Source organism: Balaenoptera borealis (assembly GCF_965194805.1).
Source record: "Balaenoptera borealis genome assembly, contig: HAP1_SCAFFOLD_1686, whole genome shotgun sequence".
In the NCBI taxonomy this organism is placed as follows: domain Eukaryota; kingdom Metazoa; phylum Chordata; class Mammalia; order Artiodactyla; family Balaenopteridae; genus Balaenoptera; species Balaenoptera borealis.
The window spans coordinates 65,999-86,090 of record NW_028122554.1 but is presented as its reverse complement, the minus strand read 5'-3'; the positions used below and the strand labels follow the sequence as shown (position 1 = coordinate 86,090).

General features: G+C 43.5%; 1 protein-coding gene, 1 long non-coding RNA gene and 1 pseudogene across 3 annotated transcripts; 1 reads left to right on the top strand and 2 right to left on the bottom strand.

The window, feature by feature from the left end:
* Nucleotides 1–3,612: 3,612 nt before the first annotated feature.
* Nucleotides 3,613–12,392, bottom strand: LOC309622163. The gene is made up of 2 exons (XR_014240567.1): nucleotides 11,077–12,392; nucleotides 3,613–5,289 (listed from the first exon to the last, which is right to left on the bottom strand). It is a non-coding gene; the product is annotated as an uncharacterized lncRNA (long non-coding RNA).
* Nucleotides 12,393–15,357: 2,965 nt separating this feature from the next.
* On the top strand, nucleotides 15,358–16,464 carry LOC309622160 (heterogeneous nuclear ribonucleoprotein A3 pseudogene; annotated as a pseudogene). The gene has a single exon. The product of its transcript is annotated as a heterogeneous nuclear ribonucleoprotein A3 pseudogene (transcript).
* A 424-nt stretch (nucleotides 16,465–16,888) lies between these two features.
* LOC309622161 (uncharacterized protein) lies at nucleotides 16,889–18,593 on the bottom strand (the record flags this gene model as incomplete). The annotated part of the gene is made up of 2 exons (XM_082409296.1): nucleotides 16,889–18,215; nucleotides 18,264–18,593. Coding segments are annotated over 2 exons (1,288 nt in total), but the record flags the coding sequence as incomplete, so codon positions are not given.
* Nucleotides 18,594–20,092: the final 1,499 nt, after the last annotated feature.

The window sequence follows — 20,092 nt, the reverse complement described above, 5'->3', positions numbered from 1 at the left end:
GCACATCAAGTTGTTTGTGGAGCTTTAACCCACTGCTTCTGAGGCTGCTGGGAGAGACTTCCCTTTCTCTTCTTTGTTCGTACAGCTCCCGGAGTTCAGCTTTGGATTTGGACCCGCCTCTGCGTGTAGGTCGCCTGAGGGCGTCTGTTCCCCGCCCAGACAGGACAGGGTTAAAGAAGCAGCTGCTTCGGGAGCTCTGGCTCACTCAGGCCGGGGGGAGGGAGCGGTATGGAGGAGGCGGGGCAAGCCTGCGGCAGCAGAGGCCGGCGTGACGTTGCAGCAGCCTGAGGCGCGCCGTGCGTTCTCCCGGCGAAGTTGTCCCTGGATCACGGGACCCTGGCAGTGGCGAGCTGCACAGGCTCCCGGGAGGGGCGGTGTGTAGAGTGACCTGTGCTCGCACACAGGCTTCTTGGTGGCGGCAGCAGCAGCCTTAGCGTCTCCCGCCCGTCTCTGGGGTCCACGCTGATAACCGCGGCTCACGCCCGTCTCTGGGGTCCGCGCTGTTAGCCGTGGCTCGCGCCCGCCTCTGGGGTCCGCGCTTATAGCCGCGGCTCGCGCCCGTCTCTGGAGCTCGTTTAGGCGGCGCTCTGAATCCCCTCTCCTTGCGCGCCACGAAACAAAGAGGCAAGAAAAAGTCTCTTGCCTCTTTGGCAGCTGCAGACTTTTTCCCGGACTCCCTCTCGGCTAGCACCGAAGCCCGAGCCTCAGCTCCCAGCCCCCACCCGCCCCAGCGGCTGAGCAGACAAGCCTCTCGGGCTGGTGAGTGCCACTCAGCACCGCTCCTCCGTGCGGGAATCTCTCCGCTTTGCCCTCTGCACCCCTGTGGCTGCGCTCTCCTCCGTGGCTCCGAAGCTTCCCCCCTCTGCCACCCACAGTCTCTGCCCGTGAAGGGGCTTCCTAGTGTGTGGAAACCTTTCCTCCTTCACAGCTCCCTCCCACTGGTGCAGGTCCTGTCCCTATTCTTTTGTCTCTGTTTTTTCTTTTTTCTTTTGCCCTACCCAAGTACGTGGGGAGTCTCTTGCCTTTTGGGAGTTCTGACGTCTTCTGCCAGCGTTCAGTGGGTGTTCTGTAGGAGCAGTTCCACGTGTAGATGTATTTCTACTGTATCTGTGGGAAGGAAGGTGATCTCCTCGTCTTACTCTTCCGCCATCTTGCCCCTCTCCCTATACTTCTTTAGACATGGTTTCATTTAGTTCTTTGAACATATTTTAAATAGCTATTTTAACATCTTCATTTAGTAAGTCCAATGTCTGAGATTCCTCACAGACAGCTTCTAAACTTTTGTATGGTCCATATATTTTTTTTTTACTTTGAATTTCCATATCTTGTAACTTTTTGTTGAAAACTCGACATCTTAAAAAATATAATGTGACAACCCTGGAAATCAGAGTCTACTACCTCCCTACAGTTTCCTGCTGTTGCTTTACGCTGTTTTTTTTTTTAAGTAACTTTTCTGAACAAATTCTATGAAGTCTACTGAAGCTGCCACTCAACTAGCTTAGTGGTCAGCTAATGCCTAGATGGAGGTATCCTTAAACATCTAGAAACAATAAATCTCCCAGTCTTTGCCGAGGGACTACGTGCACATAGCCATCAACGCTGAGGGCAGGGAGTTATCAATTCTGCCTTAGCCTTCCCTTTCTTCTTGCCCAGAGCCTCAAGGGCAGCCAAAGGTAAAGGGTAGGCCCCTCTCAGATCTTTCCTGAGCATGCACTCAGGCCTGTGCACACTTGTGGTCTTCTAGAGTCCTAGGAATATATCAATGCTTTTCAAAATATCTATGGACATCTCATCCTCAGTTTTTCCGTTAAAGCTTTTGGTTAGTCTATTGTTTGTCTAAAGTGTTATCCACTGCCTCCTGCATTGTGACATTAAAACAGTTGCCTGGGGACTTCCCTGGTGGTCTAGGGGGTAAGACTCCGGGCTCCCAATGCAGGGGCCCCGGGATCGATCCCTGGTCAGGGAACTAGGTCCTGCAACTAAGGAGTCCGCATGCCGCAACGAAGATCCTGAGTGGTGCAACTAAGACCCGGCGCAGCCAAAATAAATAAATAAAATAAATAAATATTTAAGAAACTAAAATAAAACACTTGCCTGTAAGTGTTTTTTGACAAACACCTCACACATAGACACAGAGGCTCATACGCACTGGATAGCTCTGAGTAAGGTCAAATAAAGATAAGCCTTTTGAGTGGAGTCTTCCAGAGAGCCATCAGACAGATCAAATACTGACAATTCTTTGGGAATGAAATTGTGAAAGAGGTCCAGCTCTGTTCTGCTCCCTCCAGTCCTGGGAATGCAGGCTGATATTTTTCAAGGTTATCACTGAGCTGAGTGTGGCAATGAGAATAGGGCAAGGTAAAATGCCACAAGCTTACTATTCTTATCAAGGTTCAGCCATTTTTCTTGAATAAATGCTTACTACAAAAGCTACAAGCCTTTGGTTAATTTCGAGTTTTGGAAAAGTTTTCCATAAAGTTTTGCCAAAATTCTGTTGCTTTTATCACAGGGCAAAATGTTGGAGGTCTTTACTCCACCATTTTTTTCTGCTATTAACTCCTCACTTTGTTTTAAAAATCCCAACCAGTTCTCTCCCCATGGCTTTTTGCTCCTATTGACAGTACTAGTACAAAAAAATATTTAAATGTCTTTAAATGAATATAAAAATAACATCTATATTATATATTGGTATGAGGTATAAAATGGCTTACAAAAAAAAAGACATAGTACCTATCTTCACAGAACTTACTGTCAGATATAAATGAAATCCTGTTACTACTTCAGAGTGTTACTTGACCTAATGAGTAAATCTCTAACATCTATCATACCTATCTTCACAGAACTTACTGTCAGATATAAATGAAATCCTGTTACTACTTCAGAGTGTTACTTGACCTAATGAGTAAATCTCTAACATCTATCTCTTTCTTTGCGAGGTTACCTTTGCCTTGTTTTTTTGTTTTTGTTTTGTTTTTAATTTATTTATTTTTATTTTTGCCTGTGTAGGGTCTTCGGTGCTGTGCACGGGCTTCCTCTAGTTGCGGCGAGCGGGGGCTACATTTCGTTGCAGTGCGCGGGCTTCTCATTGCAGTGGCTTCTCTTGTTGTGGAGCACGGGCTCTAGGCATGCGGGCTTCAGTAGTCGTGGCTCGCAGGCTCTAAAGCGCAGGCTCAGTAGTTGTGGCGCACAGGCTTAGTTGCTCTGTGGCATGTGGGATCTTCCCGGACCAGGGCTGGAACCCGTGTCCTCTGTATTGGCAGGCGGATTCTTAACCACTGCGCCACCAGGGAAGTCCCTTTGTTTTTGTCTCTAAAAGAATTTTATGAGTTCAATTGTTTACTCATTCTCAACTGAGGAGAAATTATTTGGTCCAAATATCTGCAATGGTTTATGACTTGCCCTTGGCCCCAAACTCTAGTTGGATCTTTCTAGTATCTATAGAATCACAACATACTAATAGACACTATCTATCAGAACAATTCCTAGGCTTTCATCTAGATCAGCTCTACTGGTCTAAGAAACTATTATTTTCTACTGTCAACTCCCTCACTCTCAGAATAGATGCAGAACATGATAAATGACAACCTCAAGTATATATAGCCAACAGATCTCTTCTTGTCTAACTGATGCATTCAGTACTTTATTTATACGGACAGTATTTCTCAGGATACAGTGTACCATCCCTGAGTCATTTCCTCTTCCCACTACTGTCCAATTTTTCTCAAAGTTAATGTCTCCAAAGGGAAGAGTTAGGATGTAAATGAATAGAAGTACACAGGAGGCCTCAAAAAATACTGGAACACCTGATTAGACTTCTATTGGTACATTCTGTCTTCTGAACTAGGGGGCTGAAAGTGAGACTGAGATAAAAGATTTTCCTACCTACAATCAATTAAGTAAGCTTGTTTTATGTCTCGTAGCCACTAAGTGAGTTTTTAAAATCATAGCCATGCAGGTAGTGAAAATTTCTTCCAGTTCCTGGTTATAGGCTTCATAATCAATCCTAACATATGAGCATTTTGTGGTTCTTTTTTTCAGTGGCATCACAGTGGGAAATCAGGAGCAATTATATCGGGGCTTTAACTCAGTTACCATTAGATACTAGTTGGGTCCTCTTAAAATTAACAGAAAATCTGCGTAAGACCAGGGACAACTACTTTCTTTTTAATTTCTACACCTATAAAGATGTCTATTGACAAATCATGAACAATTTATATCTAAACTGAACCAAGTCAACTCCTGTGGACCAATCAATATGTTATCCCAACAATCAAAACCCCGCACCATACCAACTCTGTATCCTTATAATTTTCCACAGAAAATATTTATTCAGTTCCTCCACAGGATGCTATTCATTTTCTAAATCTGCAGTTCTATTGTGGTGATCTCACAGGGATGTTGTGGGATATTTTAAAATTCTAGAGAAAGAGTGATATGTAATATCTGGTGTACAGGACAAAAACTAATCGCTAAAGATAGTTTAAAGTTTCAACATTAGATACTGCTACATTCCTTTCAATGCTGCTGTCTGTATCTCTGCAGAGTTGGATTTTTGACGGTTTCTGTAACAAAAGCAATAAATGAGGGTGGTTGTGTCCAATCTCATCTCAAGGTTTGAGAAACTGTGCCCTAATAGCCACACATATCTCGTTAGCAAGTAATTATGCATATTTCTGAACAAAGTAAAATGTTTTCTTTCAAACACAAAACGAAAAATATTTTTGCTTATTAAGCTGTAAGATCAAAACGCTAAGTATTTTTATACCCTAATAACATAATAGCTTAGTGTCTGAAAAAATACTTCATGTATTTATATGCTGCTGATGATTTATATCCCCACGATGATGAGAAAAGAAATCACCCAAACACTAAGGTGACTGTGAACAGAGAAAACTTGGAAACCTTTGTCCTAGATGGAGTCCACTAACCCAAACAAGTAACTGTTCATACAATTTTCTTCAAATATTTATCAAATGTTTGAGTGTACACAATACATCTGACCAAATAACTCACCTATCTGAACCAGAGCCTGTGTCATGAAAATCTCCATGTTTCACTTAAAGATTAAAGAGCACTGAGCTTTCATATGTCATCCAGAATTAAACAGCCAATCCACAAATAAAATTTCAAAAAATAAAATTTTGAATAATTTCTGCATAATACCTGAGTGTGAGCTCTCAATGGTGGTGTCTGACTTGGAATCCAGAGATGAAGGAATTTGTCTTAATTGGGGAACATAGTACATCTTTGTACTACCAGAAGGCTTATATGGCAACAGTAAAGGCTGGCCTAAGGACATAAAGATCAGAATAATTAATAAGAAAACATTTATTAATTAACTGAACAAATATTAAGCACCTTTAATGTGCCAAGCAGTGGTCAAGATTCTTGGAATGTATCAGTAAACTAGCATTCTAGAAGAGGGAGATAGACAGTAAACAATTAGCATACTAAATAAGTAAATCATCTAGTATTTTTATAAATTATTAGTGACATAAAAAATTAGAAAATACTGGGACTTCCCTGGTGGTGCAGTGGGTTAAGAATCTGCCTGCCAATGCAGGGGACAGGGGTTCGATACCTGGTCTGGGAAGATCTCACATGCTGTGGAGCAACTAAGCCTGTGCACCACAACTACTGAGCCTGCGTGCCACAACTACCAAAGCCCGCCCGCCCTAGAGCCCGAGCGCCACAACTACTGAGCCCATGTGCCGCAACTACTGAAGCCCACGTGCTCTAGGGCCCTTGTGCTGCGAGTACTGAGCCCTCGTGCTGCAACTACTGAAGCCTGTGCGCCTAGAGCCCACGCTCTGCAACAGGAGAAGCCACCACAATAAGAAACCCATGCACCACAACGAAGAGTAGCCCCTACTCACCACAGCTAGGGAAAGCCCGTGTGCAGCAACAAAGACCCAAAACAGCCACTCCCCCCCCAAAAATTAGAAAATGCTGAGGAAGATTAGAAGTATTTGGGAAATTGCAGCAGGATGCAGTTTAAATAGAGTGGTAAGGGTAGGATTCATTGAGAAGACGACTTCCTAGCAATCTATTCCATATTTAGATGGCTCTAACTAAGAAACACTTTATCTTATATTGAACCCAAACCTGGTCGTTGTTAACCCCTACTACTGATCTTTGAAGGTTCTCCCTCCAGAGTCATAGAAAGTAAATCTAATTCTCTTCTATGTGGCAGATTTTCAAAATAAGTTTCCCATTAAAAAAGTATAACTTCTCAATATTAAAAAAATACACAGAAATAAAAAAGACAAAGTCTTACCACTCAAAGATAACTATTATTAATATTTTAATGTATTTCTACAGGTCTTTCCTCTGTATTTCTTATTTGTTTACATAGTTGTGTATAGTATGTATAATGTGGAATTCAGTTTTTCTACTTTACATTGATAATAAAATACTCATTTTATTTCCTATCTTCACATTTTTTATCATTCTACTACACATTAAGTGTATTTAACCCTTCTCATAATGTTAAAAATTTAGGCTGGATTAAATTTTCAATAATAAAGAATTCTGTAATAAAGACTTCCTGTTTATAGCATACCCATTCTCCCCTGCTGCCCCATTTCACATAAGTTTTCTGATTTCAGAGTGAAAAATTATGTCATTTATAAAGTTTCTTTTTTTTAAATACTAACTGCTAAAATTCTTTCTAAAATGTCTGTGACATGGTAGTAATTTGATTATTATAGAAGATGAAATCTTTTTCTTCTTCTTCTTATTTTTTTGCTTCATTGGGTCTTCATTGCTGCACGCGGGCTTTCTCTAGTTGCGGTGTGGGGGGGCTACTGTTCGTTGTGGTGCGCGAGCTTCTCACTCTTCTCACTGCAGTGGCTTCTCTTGTTGTGGAGCACAGGCTCTAGGCACGCAGGCTTCAGTAGTTGTGGAGCATGGGCTCAGTAGTTGTGGCTCGCAGGCTCTAGAGCACAGGCTCAGTAGTTGTGGCACACGGGCTTAGTTGCTCTGCGGCATGTGGGATCTTCCCGGACCAGGGCTCGAACCCGTGTCCCCTGCACTGGCAGGTGGATTCTTAACCACTGCGCCACCAGGGAAGTCCCTGAAATCTTTTTCTATACACTTGTTTTTCTTTCATGATGTGGTAGAAACTCTCTCTCTCTGTAACAGCATTTTGATATTTAGCTGGGTACATACTGCTCATCTGTACACTGTATTTCCCAATCTCCCTTGCAGACATGTATGGACATATGACTAAGTCTGGGCCCATAGGTCAAGGGTGAGAATAATGTCTGCAACTTCCAGGCATCCCATTAAAACACTCCACTGGCTGCTGCTAAAATTTATCCTCCCCATTACTCTTCTTTTCCAGTATTTTCTTTATTAGTCTTCCGGAAAAAACTTAAGATCAATTAAACAAGTTCAAAAGAACAATTCCATTAGAATTTTGAGTAGAATTACATTAGAGTTTAAATTCATTTGGGAATAAATGACATCTTTAAATATTCAATTTTCCCATTCAGAAATATCCCATCCCTCCTTTTAGTCTACTCTCCTTTTCTATGCCTACACAAAGGATTAGTATTGCCATCACATGAGTCCTATAAAATTCTTGTTTAGGTTACTCCTCAGTATTCATGGGGTTGTACTGCTCATTCAAATAGAATTTTGTAGATAGCTACCACTTCTCCTGATTAAACACAACAGCTTCTTCAGTTTATCCTTATGGACCATGGTCTTCTCTTGCATCCTGTAATCACCTCTAGATGGACTCCTAGTTGCCCATGTCTAGTTTATAAAAATCAAAATACTCTAGACAGAGTCTGATAGTCCCAGAGTAGAATGAGATCTCCTTCATTCTGGACGCAATAACAACTTTTATATTACTTAGAATTGTGTTACCATCCTTGACCACTCCATCATTCTGATGATTTGACATGGAATCCATATTACTAGTACCCTGCTTCCAACCAAGGAACTGACTTCATAGTGAAGGAAATGAGACAACAGGCTGATGCCTAAAGGGAGTCACTGTTCTCCTCACAAGCCTGATCACCCACAGCTATGGTAAACTCAAAAACAAAAAAGCGAGTGAACAATTTACTGATAACTGTCATGGCACAAGCTGGGAGGCATCACTTTCTGAGGCTGGAATGCTAGCTTGCCAAATACGGCATGTGCTCAGAACCACATATGGCACTTGCCTATCCTACAGACAGAATGCATATATTTAGGAACAAAGGCAGAAGCCTTTAAAATCTTTTGCTTTCTATCTCTGTGACTCTGCTTTGTTTGATGGAAGATCTTAGAAATAAGGGAGGGGCACTTCTACCGGGAGACAGGAGCCATCTAGTCATTTTACATTCTTTATGTCACTGAAACAATACAGGGAATAGGATGCCATAGTGTTGACTAAAACTACAATTGACCTTAACTATCAGGGAGAAATAAGGTTACCTTAAAAGAAGAAAGTCAGTAGGAGTATGGCTTACACCTAGGGGACCACTTTACCAAGCCTGGTCATAGAAATTAACAAAAAATGACCTTAAACCTATGCAGGGCTAGCAAAGCCTTAGACTACTTAGGAATACTTGTACCAACCTATCAGGCAAAGCCCCAGCCAATGAGAACCTGGCTGAATTCAAGGAGAATGAAGAAATGTATAGAGGCTGGAAGAATTTAAATAACAGGAAAAATAGGCTGTAGCCTCTACTTCTCTTTGGACGTTGCTGTAGTCATTATTGTTAGAATATTGACTTAGTAGTTTTCTTCCTCCACCAGTGTATATAAAGCTTGGTGGTGATGGTTAAATTTACCATTTAGTTCAAAGTTTGCAGAAAATGGACAACAACAATTGGGCAGAATTACAATGGACCCAGAGCAAGAATGGCTACCATGTGGAGATGGAGAATTCAGAGGCAAGATAAGTGGCTTTTTGAAATTCTCAACAACTTTCTGTTTGGATGCAGAAGTCTTAAAGTTACTTTGGACTGCCTATCTCTGGGGGAAGAAGCGACTATTCAGCAAATAATGGTTGTTCCTGGGAGAGAAAGAAAGGACTGCAGAAGGGTAAAGAAGAAAGTCCAACCATAAACTTTATTCCTTCAAAAAACTTGCAAATGGAACTAAATATAAACATATAGCATATTACTCTTAATTTGTTAATTCAGAGCAGTGGACACATAGTCATAAATTCAACATGCTATTCTGTATACTTTTAAAATATTTTTAAAATTTTACTTCTGAATCCACAGAGTTAAAAATCTTTTATTATTAAACCAAATAATATTTCTCTTTTAAAGGAGTCCTTTCTACCAAGTACCTGTATGTAAAGGTAAGACCGTGAACTGTGGGCTCTATGTAGACCGATCCATTTGATGTCAGAAGAGGTATAAAATACACTTTCACAGTTGGATTTCCTCTCCTGTGCTCTGCCACCAACATGAAAACAGCATACCCAGAGTAGCCTGGGTTTCAGTACAAGGCATGTGGAACAGACCCAAACCGTTTTTGCATCCTGATGCCAAACTCCAACTGACTCATAAGCCCATGAGTGAGGAAAGCAAATGTCTGTTGTTATAAAGCACTGAGATTTTCGAGGTTCTTATACAGTATCACGGTGGCAATAGGTAACTGACACATTAAAGGTGTTCTGTGTGATATTGATTAGACTATACATTTGGGGGGCATAATTTTATATCACAATAAAAATGTATAAGATATATAACCATCTCGGGTTTCCCTGATAGCGCAGTGGTTAAGAATCCGCCTGCCAATGCAGGGGACACGGGTGCCAGCCCTGGTCCGGGAAGATCCCCCATGCCGCGGAGCAACTAAGCCCATGTGCCACAACTACTGAGCCTGCGCTCTAGAGCCCGCGAGCCACAACTACTGAGCCCATGCACCGAAGCCCACGCGCCTAGAGCCCGTGCTCCACCACAAGAGAAGCCACCGCAATGAGAAGCCCGTGCACCGCAACGAAGAGTAGCCCCCGCTCGCCGCAACTAGAGAAAGGCTGCACGCAGCGATGAAGACCCAACACAGCCAAAAATAAAATAAATAAAAGTAAAAAAAAAAAAAAGAAAAGAAATATAACCATTTCAACATATAAATGTATTTATTCAAATTAAATTCAGTGCAATTTACATGTGGAACTAAGCAATTTTCTTTATACATTTAGGCATATTCCATTTATACCTACAGACAGATAAACTTTTTGCACAAGTAGGAAAACTTAAAATATATTTTGAATAGATTTGTACAAACTGTTGAATACTTTAAAATTAGTAATTGAAAGTTCCCACCCTCATTTGGAGGTAGAATGGGAACTTAACTTTCCAGTTACTGGTCTGAAAAAGAAAATAACTTGCTATAATTTTGAATGTTATATAGTATAAGCACTATAAAAATATCACTGTCATGATAGCATAGGAACACTCTAAATGTAGACCTTATGGTAGAAATTGCTAGCTGTTCACCAAAACTCATTTCTTCTTCATCCTGGAAAGCACAGCTGAACTATTCCTAGTCAGTGGAAAGTGATGTGGGCCACACCTAGGCCTAGCCCATAAAAGCCTCCCAACATGTGCTCCTCCATGCTTTTCGTCCCTTCCAGTTGACTATGATGATGAATCCAAGGTTCCATGTTTTAAAGAAAGCAGAGTCACAGTCAACCTGGGTCCCTGCTCAACGTTTCTTGAGCAAGAAATAGACTGGTATTGTGTTTGCTATCTGTTCACTGTATCATGCAAAACAATAGTAAAAGAAACAATGCCAAATAGTTATCTACCTCCCTAAAATTGAACCTCTATAGTTTTTATGTTTTCATGAACTACTTGCATTCTTATGACAAGTATTATGAGTTGAAAATACGTCAGCCACAAGTAGCATGAGTTTCACATAGGTTGTTAACTTCACTAGAAATTGAAGTAAAAACATAATAAATTATATTCTCTTCATAGCTATGTAAATAAAAGATGTTTTAATCATGTACAACCTAATGCTTAAAATTAAAATTAGGTTTTCTAACTAGAAAGACCCAATCAAGAAATTTCTTAGTTAATGACACACAAAAGTTGGTAATGTGACCTAAAATTCTCTTACCATCTGTGCCATGAAGAACAGTAATCTGTTGGACTGAAGATGATGAAGCAAACTTGACAGGAACTTTGCCCAACTTCTGTGTACTGAGGTCTGGAATATCATGTCCACGATCTTCAGCATTAACAAAAATCTCAGATGAAAACATGGTTTTTCCTGGACTCTCTGTTGTTATCTGAGTGACTGCATCAGATGATAATTTTCCAGAGAAGGGAGAAAACGGGGTCTTAATCTCCTTTGGTGATCTGAACAAAAAAGAGAAAGCACACAGCAGGTCATATCCTTGGCTTATCAAATACTGTAATTTCTTTCCAAATGTGGCTTCAATATTTTTTGGAGACACATCCAACTCAAATGGTTAAGTTATTTCTGCAGTACCCTTTGCTTTTTTACATACTTATTACAGGGTGATCATGCATGAGTTTACTTTTACTTATTTTAAAATCTACTTTTATTTTGGATTTAGAATGCTATTATATAAGGAAAGGGTACTTTTCAGTTGAAGTGGAAAGATATCCATTAAAAAATAATTACTGGAAGTCCACTATAAATTAGGGGACTATGCTAAACGCATAGAGTGTACAAAAATAAAAAAGAAACAGAGCCTTTCCTCAAAAAGTTTATATGTCAGTGGGGGAACCAGAGGTTTTTAAGGTTGTAATTATGTATATAGATTATAAAGAATCCATATTAAAACATAATGGAGTAAATAAATGAGTGTATAAATAAATAAATAATAGGAGGGAGGGAGAAGACAAATCTTGCCAACAGAAGAATTCCATATGTAGGTAACCTCCCCCCCGCCCCCCCCCGCCCCCCCCCCGGCATCCATCTCCTCCCCAAGGAGGTGGAGGTGAAGCTTAATCTTCCCCTTAAGTCCAGTCCTGGGCTGGCCTTAATGATTGAATTCCAAAGACAGTATAAAATGGGAGAAAAAGTAACTTTACAGTGGAGAAACCAAGCAAACACCATGTTATGCAAGTGATGATGTTTCACATCACCAGTGATGTCACGGAGACACTACATACTCTCTGTTATGATGTGATGAGACGGTTACTTCGCTTCTGCGGTATTCTTTGTCAAAACCTATAACTCCAGTCGAATCATGAGAAAAACATCAGCCAAACCCAGACTGAGAACAATTCTACAAAATATCAGACAAATATTCCTCAAGACTGTCAAAATCATGAAAAACAAGGAAGGAATGAGGAACTGTCATAGACCAGAGAAGACTAAGGAGACATGACAACTAACTAAGTGGAATGTGATATACTGGATTGGGTCCTAGAACAGAAAAAGGTCATTAACAGGAAAACTGGTGAAATCCAAAAAAAGTCTTAAGTTTAGTTAATAGTAATGTATAAATGTTGGCTTTTTAATTTTGAAAAATATACTATGGTAGTATAAGATGTTAGCAATAGGAAAAACTGGGAGAGAGGTAAAGGGAACTCTGTTTGTATCTTTTCTGCAGATTTGAAATTATTTGAAAATGAAAAAGGTCATTTTTAAAAAATGGAGTAATACTGTATTGTATTATATCACAGAAGAAGAAGACCTTTTAAAAGGTCTTTTAAATCTCTACCCTCTATATACTATTCACTAATTAAAAGGACAATTATGAGAAAAGAAAATAGGCCCATCTCCCTTATGTATACAGAAGCAAAAATCATACACAAAATGTTAGACAATCAAATGTAGAGTGTGTGAGTGAGTGAATGTGTGTGTGTGTGTGTGTGTGTGTGTGTGTGTGTGTGTGTGAATTCCTACCAAGTTGTTTTACTCCAGAAATGCAAGGTGAGTTAACATTCAAATATCAATAAATGTCATGCACCACATCCATAAAATAAAGGAGAAAATGTATATGATCATATCAGTATAGTCAGATAAAGCATTTGATAAAATTCAATAATTATGTATGATTAAAAACTCATAGCAAAGGGAAACTACAAAAAACTTTAGAGCCACCATCCTATTTATAGTGAAATGTGGAGAACGTCCACTGTAAGATTAGGAACAAAATAAGAATGCCAACTCTTACCTTTTCTATTCAACCTATTAGTAAAAGTATTAAATGGCATTAGCAGTAAGGCAGGAAAAAGAAATCAGAAATATAAGGCTAAGAAAGGAAGAAATCATACTGTCACTTTCCATAGTTGATATAATTAAGGATACAGAAAATCCAAAACCATCTACAGATAACTTATTAGAATATCAGTTAGTTTTTAGAAGAGTTGCCAGATAAGAGACCAAACATTAAAAAATTCCACTAACATTTTTCTGTGTCTGAAAAGTTATAAAATTAAAAACTAAAAAATATGCCATCTACATTATCATCAAAACATCATATACCTAATAATAAGTGTAATAAAAAATGTAAGAACCCTATTAGAATAGAAAACTATTGATATATCATAGAGAGAAATTAAAGGTGATCTAAATAGGATTTCTGCTTTGAGGCAGGATGTATAGGCATACCTCACTTTATTGCACTTCACTTTATTGTACCTTGCAGATAATGCTTTTTTTTTTTTTTTACAAATTGAAGGTTTGTGGCAACCCTGTGTCAAGCAGCTCTACTGGTGGTGCCATTTTTCCAACAGCATTTGCTCACTTCGTGTCTCTATGTCATGTTTTGGTAAGTCTCACAATATTTCAAACTTTTTCACTATTATACTTGTTACATGATCTGTGATCAGTGATCTTTGATGTTACTATTGCAAAAAGATTACAGCTTGCTGAAGGCTCAGATGATGGGTAGCATTCTTAAAGTCTACTTTCAAATTAAGATATGTACTTTTTTTAGACATAATGCTATTGCACACTTAATAGACTACAGTATAGCATAAACATAACTTGTACATGCACTGGGAAACCAAACAACTCGTGTGACTTGCTTTCTTATGATATTCTCCTTATTGTGGTGTCTGGGACCAAAGCCATATCTCCATAATAACATGCCTGCACTAGGTAGGCACAGGCCATCACTCCTGCTGCAACGAGCAAACAAACTTGAATAAAAGATCATCGAGCTAAGGAAGCAATCAAGAAACAATATCAACTAATATGCTAGAGAGGGACATTTAGAGATTTGGAGCAGGGGTTTGGTGTAGGGAGACATACTCCACTGGAAAAGAGAAATCACCATACCTTTTGATGAACTCATTTGCTGGCATGATGGAGTGAAATCTAGCAGAATGTCAAGCCGATTTCCCCCACAGGACATTTCCTTAGTGTCAGGGTGGTATAGGATGATGGGGGACTGAGCCAAGAAAGCAGAGTGAAATTTCCTGCACAGTCATGGCACTAACAAACCAAATCCCGCTAGATAAAGGGGCCTGTGACAATCATTAGGTCTCCTCTTCAAGACATTTGCCAGTTTTTGAACCTATATAAAGCAGGAAGCTAAATACCTAATGCCTGAGGGAGAGAACTTTCCAAAGTGAGGAATTAGAGACCTACCAGACTCACAGTAAAAACCCAGAAGTGCCATCCCCAAGAAGGGGGCTGAGTCAGAAAAAGTGAAATCATCTGCAATGTTTCAGTGTTTATGAGACAAATTTTCACTGAGAAAGTGTAACGGCAACAAATACATAACTGGTCTCTCCTTACATTTGCCATACTCTGAAGCTGTGAGAACTGAGAGCCTAAAGAGCTGAATTCAAACATCTGAAAGACTGAAGTCAATAACTGACTGTATTTATTGAAGAATCAAAGACCTGTCAGGCTCACAGCAAAAATCCAGGGAGGCCACAAATTAGGAAAAATCATAGGTAGGATGAGACAACTAAAGCTCCAACCCAGTTCTGACCTAGTAAAATTCCTGAAATGACTGAAATGATCAGCCACTCTGATTCACAGAGAAAAGGGTAAATCTTCTCTGGTGCAAAGTAATAGCATCTTCAGTCTCTATGAATTTTTTATTCACCACGTCCAGCACACAATCAAAAATTATGAAATTCCTGAAGCAGGAAAAAGTGACTAAAACTTAAGACAAAAAAAAAAAAAAAAAAACGAAGAAAAATTGATTTAGAGGGAATTCAGATTCTGGAGTTAGCACAGAACTTTAAAATGACTATATTGAGAGTAAAAGATGGGGATTAATAGATTAAAATATGGAGAATCTCAACAGAAAATTGGAATCAATTTTAAAAAATCAAATACAGATAAATGAAAAATAAGAAAACTGATCCCCAGCAGACCTTAGGGAATACTAGAAGAAATTTTTTTGGGCTGAAGTAAAATGGCCCAACATAGAACAGAGCTGGGCTCTCGGTCCCATATTGAACTCGAGTTGGAAGAGGCGAGTCCGGTCTCAAAACGGAGGTAAAACCGCCGCCCGGTCGACCCCAGCCCGACTCCGGCCGCCGCCGCCGCCGCCGGGGGGAGGAGGGCCATGATCCGAAGGAACCAGAACAGTTGAGAAAACTGTTTATTGGTGGTCTGAGCTTTGAAACTACAGACGATAGCTTAAGAGAACATTTTGAGAAATGGGGCACACTTACAGATTGTGTGGTGATGAGAGACCCCCAGACAAACCGTTCCAGGGGCTTTGGTTTTGTGACTTACTCTTGGGTTGAAGAGGTGGATGCAGCAATGTGTGCTCGACCACACAAGGTTGATGGGCGTGTAGTGGAACCAAAGAGAGCTGTTTCTAGAGAGGATTCTGTAAAGCCTGGTGCCCGTCTAACAGTGAAGAAAATTTTTGTTGGTGGTATTAAAGAAGATACAGAAGAATGTAATTCGAGAGACTACTTTGAAAAGTATGGCAAGATTGAAACCATAGGAGTTATGGAAGACAGGCAGAGTGGAAAAAAGAGAGGATTTGCTTTTGTAACTTTTGATGATCATGATACAGTTGATAAAATTGTTGTTCAGAAATACCACACTATTAATTAATGGGCATAATTGTAAGTGAAAAAGGCCCTTTCTAAACAAGAAATGCAATCTGCTGGATCACAGAGAGGTCGTGGAGGTGGATCTGGCAACTTTATGGGTCGTGGAGGAAACTTTGGAGGTGGTGGAGGTAACTTTGGCCGTGGTGGAAACTTTGGTGGAAGAGGAGGCTATGGTGGTGGAGGTGGTGGCAGCAGAGGTAGTTATGGAGGAGGTGATGGTGGATAAAACGGATTTGGAGGCGACGGTGGTAACGATGGTGGTGGTCCTGGTTACAGTAGTAGAGGAGGCTATGGTGGTGGTGGACCAGGATATGGAAACCAAGATGGTGGATATGGTGGCGGTGGTGGAGGATATGATGCTTACAATGAAGGAGGAAATTTTGGAGGTAACTATGGTGGTGGTGGTGGGAGCTATAATGATTTTGGAAATTATAGTGGACAACAGCAATCAAATTATGGACCCATGAAGGGGGGCAGTTTTGGTGGAAGAAGCTCGGGAAGTCCCTATGGTGGTGGTTATGGATCTGGTGGTGGAAGTGGTGGATATGGTAGCAGAAGGTTCTCAAAACTCAGAAGAAAAGGGCTACAGTTCTTAGCAGGAGAGAGAGCGAGGAGTTGTCAGGAAAGCTGCAGGTTACTTTGAGACAGTCGTCCCAAATGCATTAGAGGAACTGTAAAAACCTGCCGCAGAAGGAACGATGATCCATAGTCAGAAAAGTTACTGCAGCTTAAACAGGAAACCCTTCTTGTTCAGGACTGTCCTAGCCACAGTTTGCAAAAAGTGCAGCTATTGATTCATGCAACGGAGGGTCAATTAGATGTACATTCCTGAGGTCTTTTATCTGTTGTAGCTTTGTCTTTTTCTTTTCATTACATCAGGTATATTGCCCTGTAAATTGTGGTAGTGGTACCAGGAATAAAAAATTAAGGAATTTTAAACTTTTCAATATTTGTGTAGTTCAGTTTTTCTACATTTTAGTACAGAAACTTTAACAAAATGCAGTTTTGAAGGTGTTTCCTTGTGAGTTAACAAGTAAAGAAGATCATTGTTCATTAATATTTTGTATGAATTTTGCTAAAGTTAACTGTAAAGAAACACCTGCTGACTTGCAGTTTAAGGGGATCTATTCTCCCCATTTCCAAACCATGAAATGGGCTCTGACATGTGGAGAGAATAGATATTTGTATGTTTGCAATGTGTGTTTTAGATAATAGAATTGGGTATTTAAATTAGCATATTTGTGAATTTAATAGCTTTAAGATTTACTTCAAATGAAAAATCTCAGAATTCAAAAAAAAAAAAACAAAAGAACAGAGCTGGGAGCGCGATTGGCGCTGCCTGCGGGGGAGGAGCGCCGCCGCCGCCGCCGCGAGCTGGGAGCTCGACTGGCGCTCCCTGCGGGGGAGGAGCGCCGCCGCCGCCGCCGCGAGCTGGGAGCTCCACTGGCGCTCCCTGCGGGGGAGGAGCGTCGCCGCCGCCGCCGCCGCCGCCGCGAGCTGGGAGCTCGATTGGCGCTGCCTGCGGGGGAGGAGCGCCGCCGCCGTCGCCGCCGCGAGCTGGGAGCTCGATTGGCGCTGCCTGCGGGGGAGGAGCGCCGCCGCCGTCGCCGCCGCGAGCTGGGAGCTGGATTGGCGCTGCCTGCGGGGGAGGAGCGCCGCCGCCGCCGCCGCCGCCGCGAGCTGGATTGGCGCTGCCTGCGGGGGAGGAGCGCCGCCGCCGCCGCCGCGAGCTGGGAGCTCGATTGGCGCTGCCTGCGGGGGAGGAGCGCCGCCGCCGCGAGCTGGGAGCTCGATTGGCGCTGCCTGCGGGGGAGGAGCGCCGCTGCCGTCGCCGCCGCGAGCTGGGAGCTCGACTGGCGCTCCCTGCGGGGGAGGAGCGCCGCCGTCGCCGCCGCGAGCCGGGAGCTCGATTGGCACTGCCTGCGGGGGAGGAGCGCCGCCGCCGCGAGCTGGAAGCTCGCTTGGCACTGCCTGCGGGGGAGGAGCGCCGCCGCCGCCGCCGCGAGCTGGATTGGCGCTGCCTGCGGGGGAGGAGCGCCGCCGCCGCCGCCGCCGCGAGCTGGGAGCTCGATTGGCGCTGCCTGCGTGGGAGGAGCGCCGCCGCCGTCGCCGCGAGCTGGGAGCTCGATTGGCGCTGCCTGCGTGGGAGGAGCGCCGCCGCCGTCGCCGCCGCGAGCTGGGAGCTCGATTGGCGCTGCCTGCGTGGGAGGAGCGCCGCCGCCGCCGCCGCCGCGAGCTGGGAGCTCGATTGGCGCTGCCTGCGTGGGAGGAGCGCCGCCGCCGTCGCCGCCGCGAGCTGGGAGCTCGATTGGCGCTGCCTGCGTGGGAGGAGCGCCGCCGCCGCCGCCGCCGCCCCCGCCGTCGCAGTCGTCGTGAGTGAAGAAGCGCCTCGGTGACGCCTGGTGAGGGCCCTCGCCGACGCCTGGGCTTACCTGCCGCCCGGCCAGCTCCGCTCGTTTCCCGTCCCCCGCGGCCCGGCGCGGGGCAGGCCTGCCAGGGCCATGGAGGACGAGGTGGTCCGCATTGCCAAGAAGATGGACAAGATGGTGCAGAAGAAAAACGCGGTGAGCGCGGCGGGCGGCGCGGGCCGGAGGGAGGCCGGGCGGCGGGCGGGGGCCAGTCGGCCTGAGGGGGCTCCCGGCCGGCGGTGAGCGCGGCGGGTGCTGCGAGACGGCGGCGAGGCCCGCGCTCTGGGGAGGGGTTCCTGGGGAGGGGGGAGCTTCGTGTCCCGCGGCCGCGTCCCGGGCAGGGGTTCTGGGGGGCGTCCTGTCCCGCAGCTGCGTCCCGGGCAGGGGTCTGGGGGGCGTCCTGTCCCGCAGCTGCGTCCCGGGCAGGGGTTCTGGGGGGCGTCCTGTCCCGCGGCCGCGTCCCGGGGAGGGGGTCCTGGGGGGGTCCCGGGGAGGGCGTCCGGTCCCGCGGCCACCGGCGCTGGGATCCGCCCTGGGCGCCCGAGGCCCCTCGTGATTAGCGCAGCCCGGTAAACTCTATGGAGGCATCCTCCTCATTATTTTAAACGTGACGGTGGTAAAGCCTCGCTGGTTTAGCTGAAGAGTGCAGAGAGCCCTCCCTGTTTGAAAGAATTGGTTCTCTTTCCCGGGCTCATTGGCCAGCAGCGAGAAAACAACATCAAACAGAGGTTTGTGATCAGTTTTAGACATGAAACTGTTCAAGCAAAACGTGAATTTCCTGGATCTTATTTTTGAGGAAGGCTGAACATTCCCTTGATTGTCTCAACTCCCCTGCATGTTTGCTTAGCAATTAAAAAAGGTGAACTACGCCAGTGTACTTGGCAAGTTGCTAAACTTTTTGGAAAAAGTGGATCTTGTTAGGCCGCGGAGTGCGGGGAGCTGTGTTTAAGGCATTGCCGCCGACGAGGCTGTGCTGCCGGCTGGATTTGGACACATGTCGTTGCTGGTCCTCTCAGTGGTTTACAGTTGCTACCGGTGGCGTTTTCTGTTACTGATAACGTGTGCACGTGAACGTGGTCTCTTGCGGTTTGTATGAGGTGCTCCAGTTTCTGCATTTCTTTCCACCTGTGTGGGCCACTCTCAGTCCCTTGCTTCCGAGTCGTCTATATTTTCAGCTAAACTTCTGAAATTCTAAGTCCAACGAATGTGAAGGAGAGAAGGGCTGCTCTGATTTGCACAGCACTTTGGAGTTACAAAGCGTTTGTGCAGAATTCTTTGGGGACTCACGACAGCTGTGTTGCATTCATTTTACAGAATAAGAAACTGAGTCAGACCAAGCAGTTCACCTCCTTAAATGAAGTGTGCGTTGTGGATTAAGCCAGGACCCGAGTTTTCTGCTGGGCAGCATGCAGAAGTAGTGTTAAACACCGAATTCTTAAGACTTCAGACTTGGTGTGCGCCTCTTTTCCTTTAACAGGTGCATTGCCCGGCGTGTAATTTCATACCCTGTTCGTCTGTCTTTGCAATTTTGGCTTTTTAAAGGATTTCCTGTTTGTTTTCTGTTGCAGACGTTGCCGGTGCCATTTATTTTTTCTGTTGATACAGGCCTTTCATTCCTCACTGCAAGTGATGAGTTCTGTATATTTGATTGGCTGAACGTTTCTGTTATTCTGTTTAAACTGGCAAGTTTTTTTTCTTTGCCTAGAGAACCCTAGA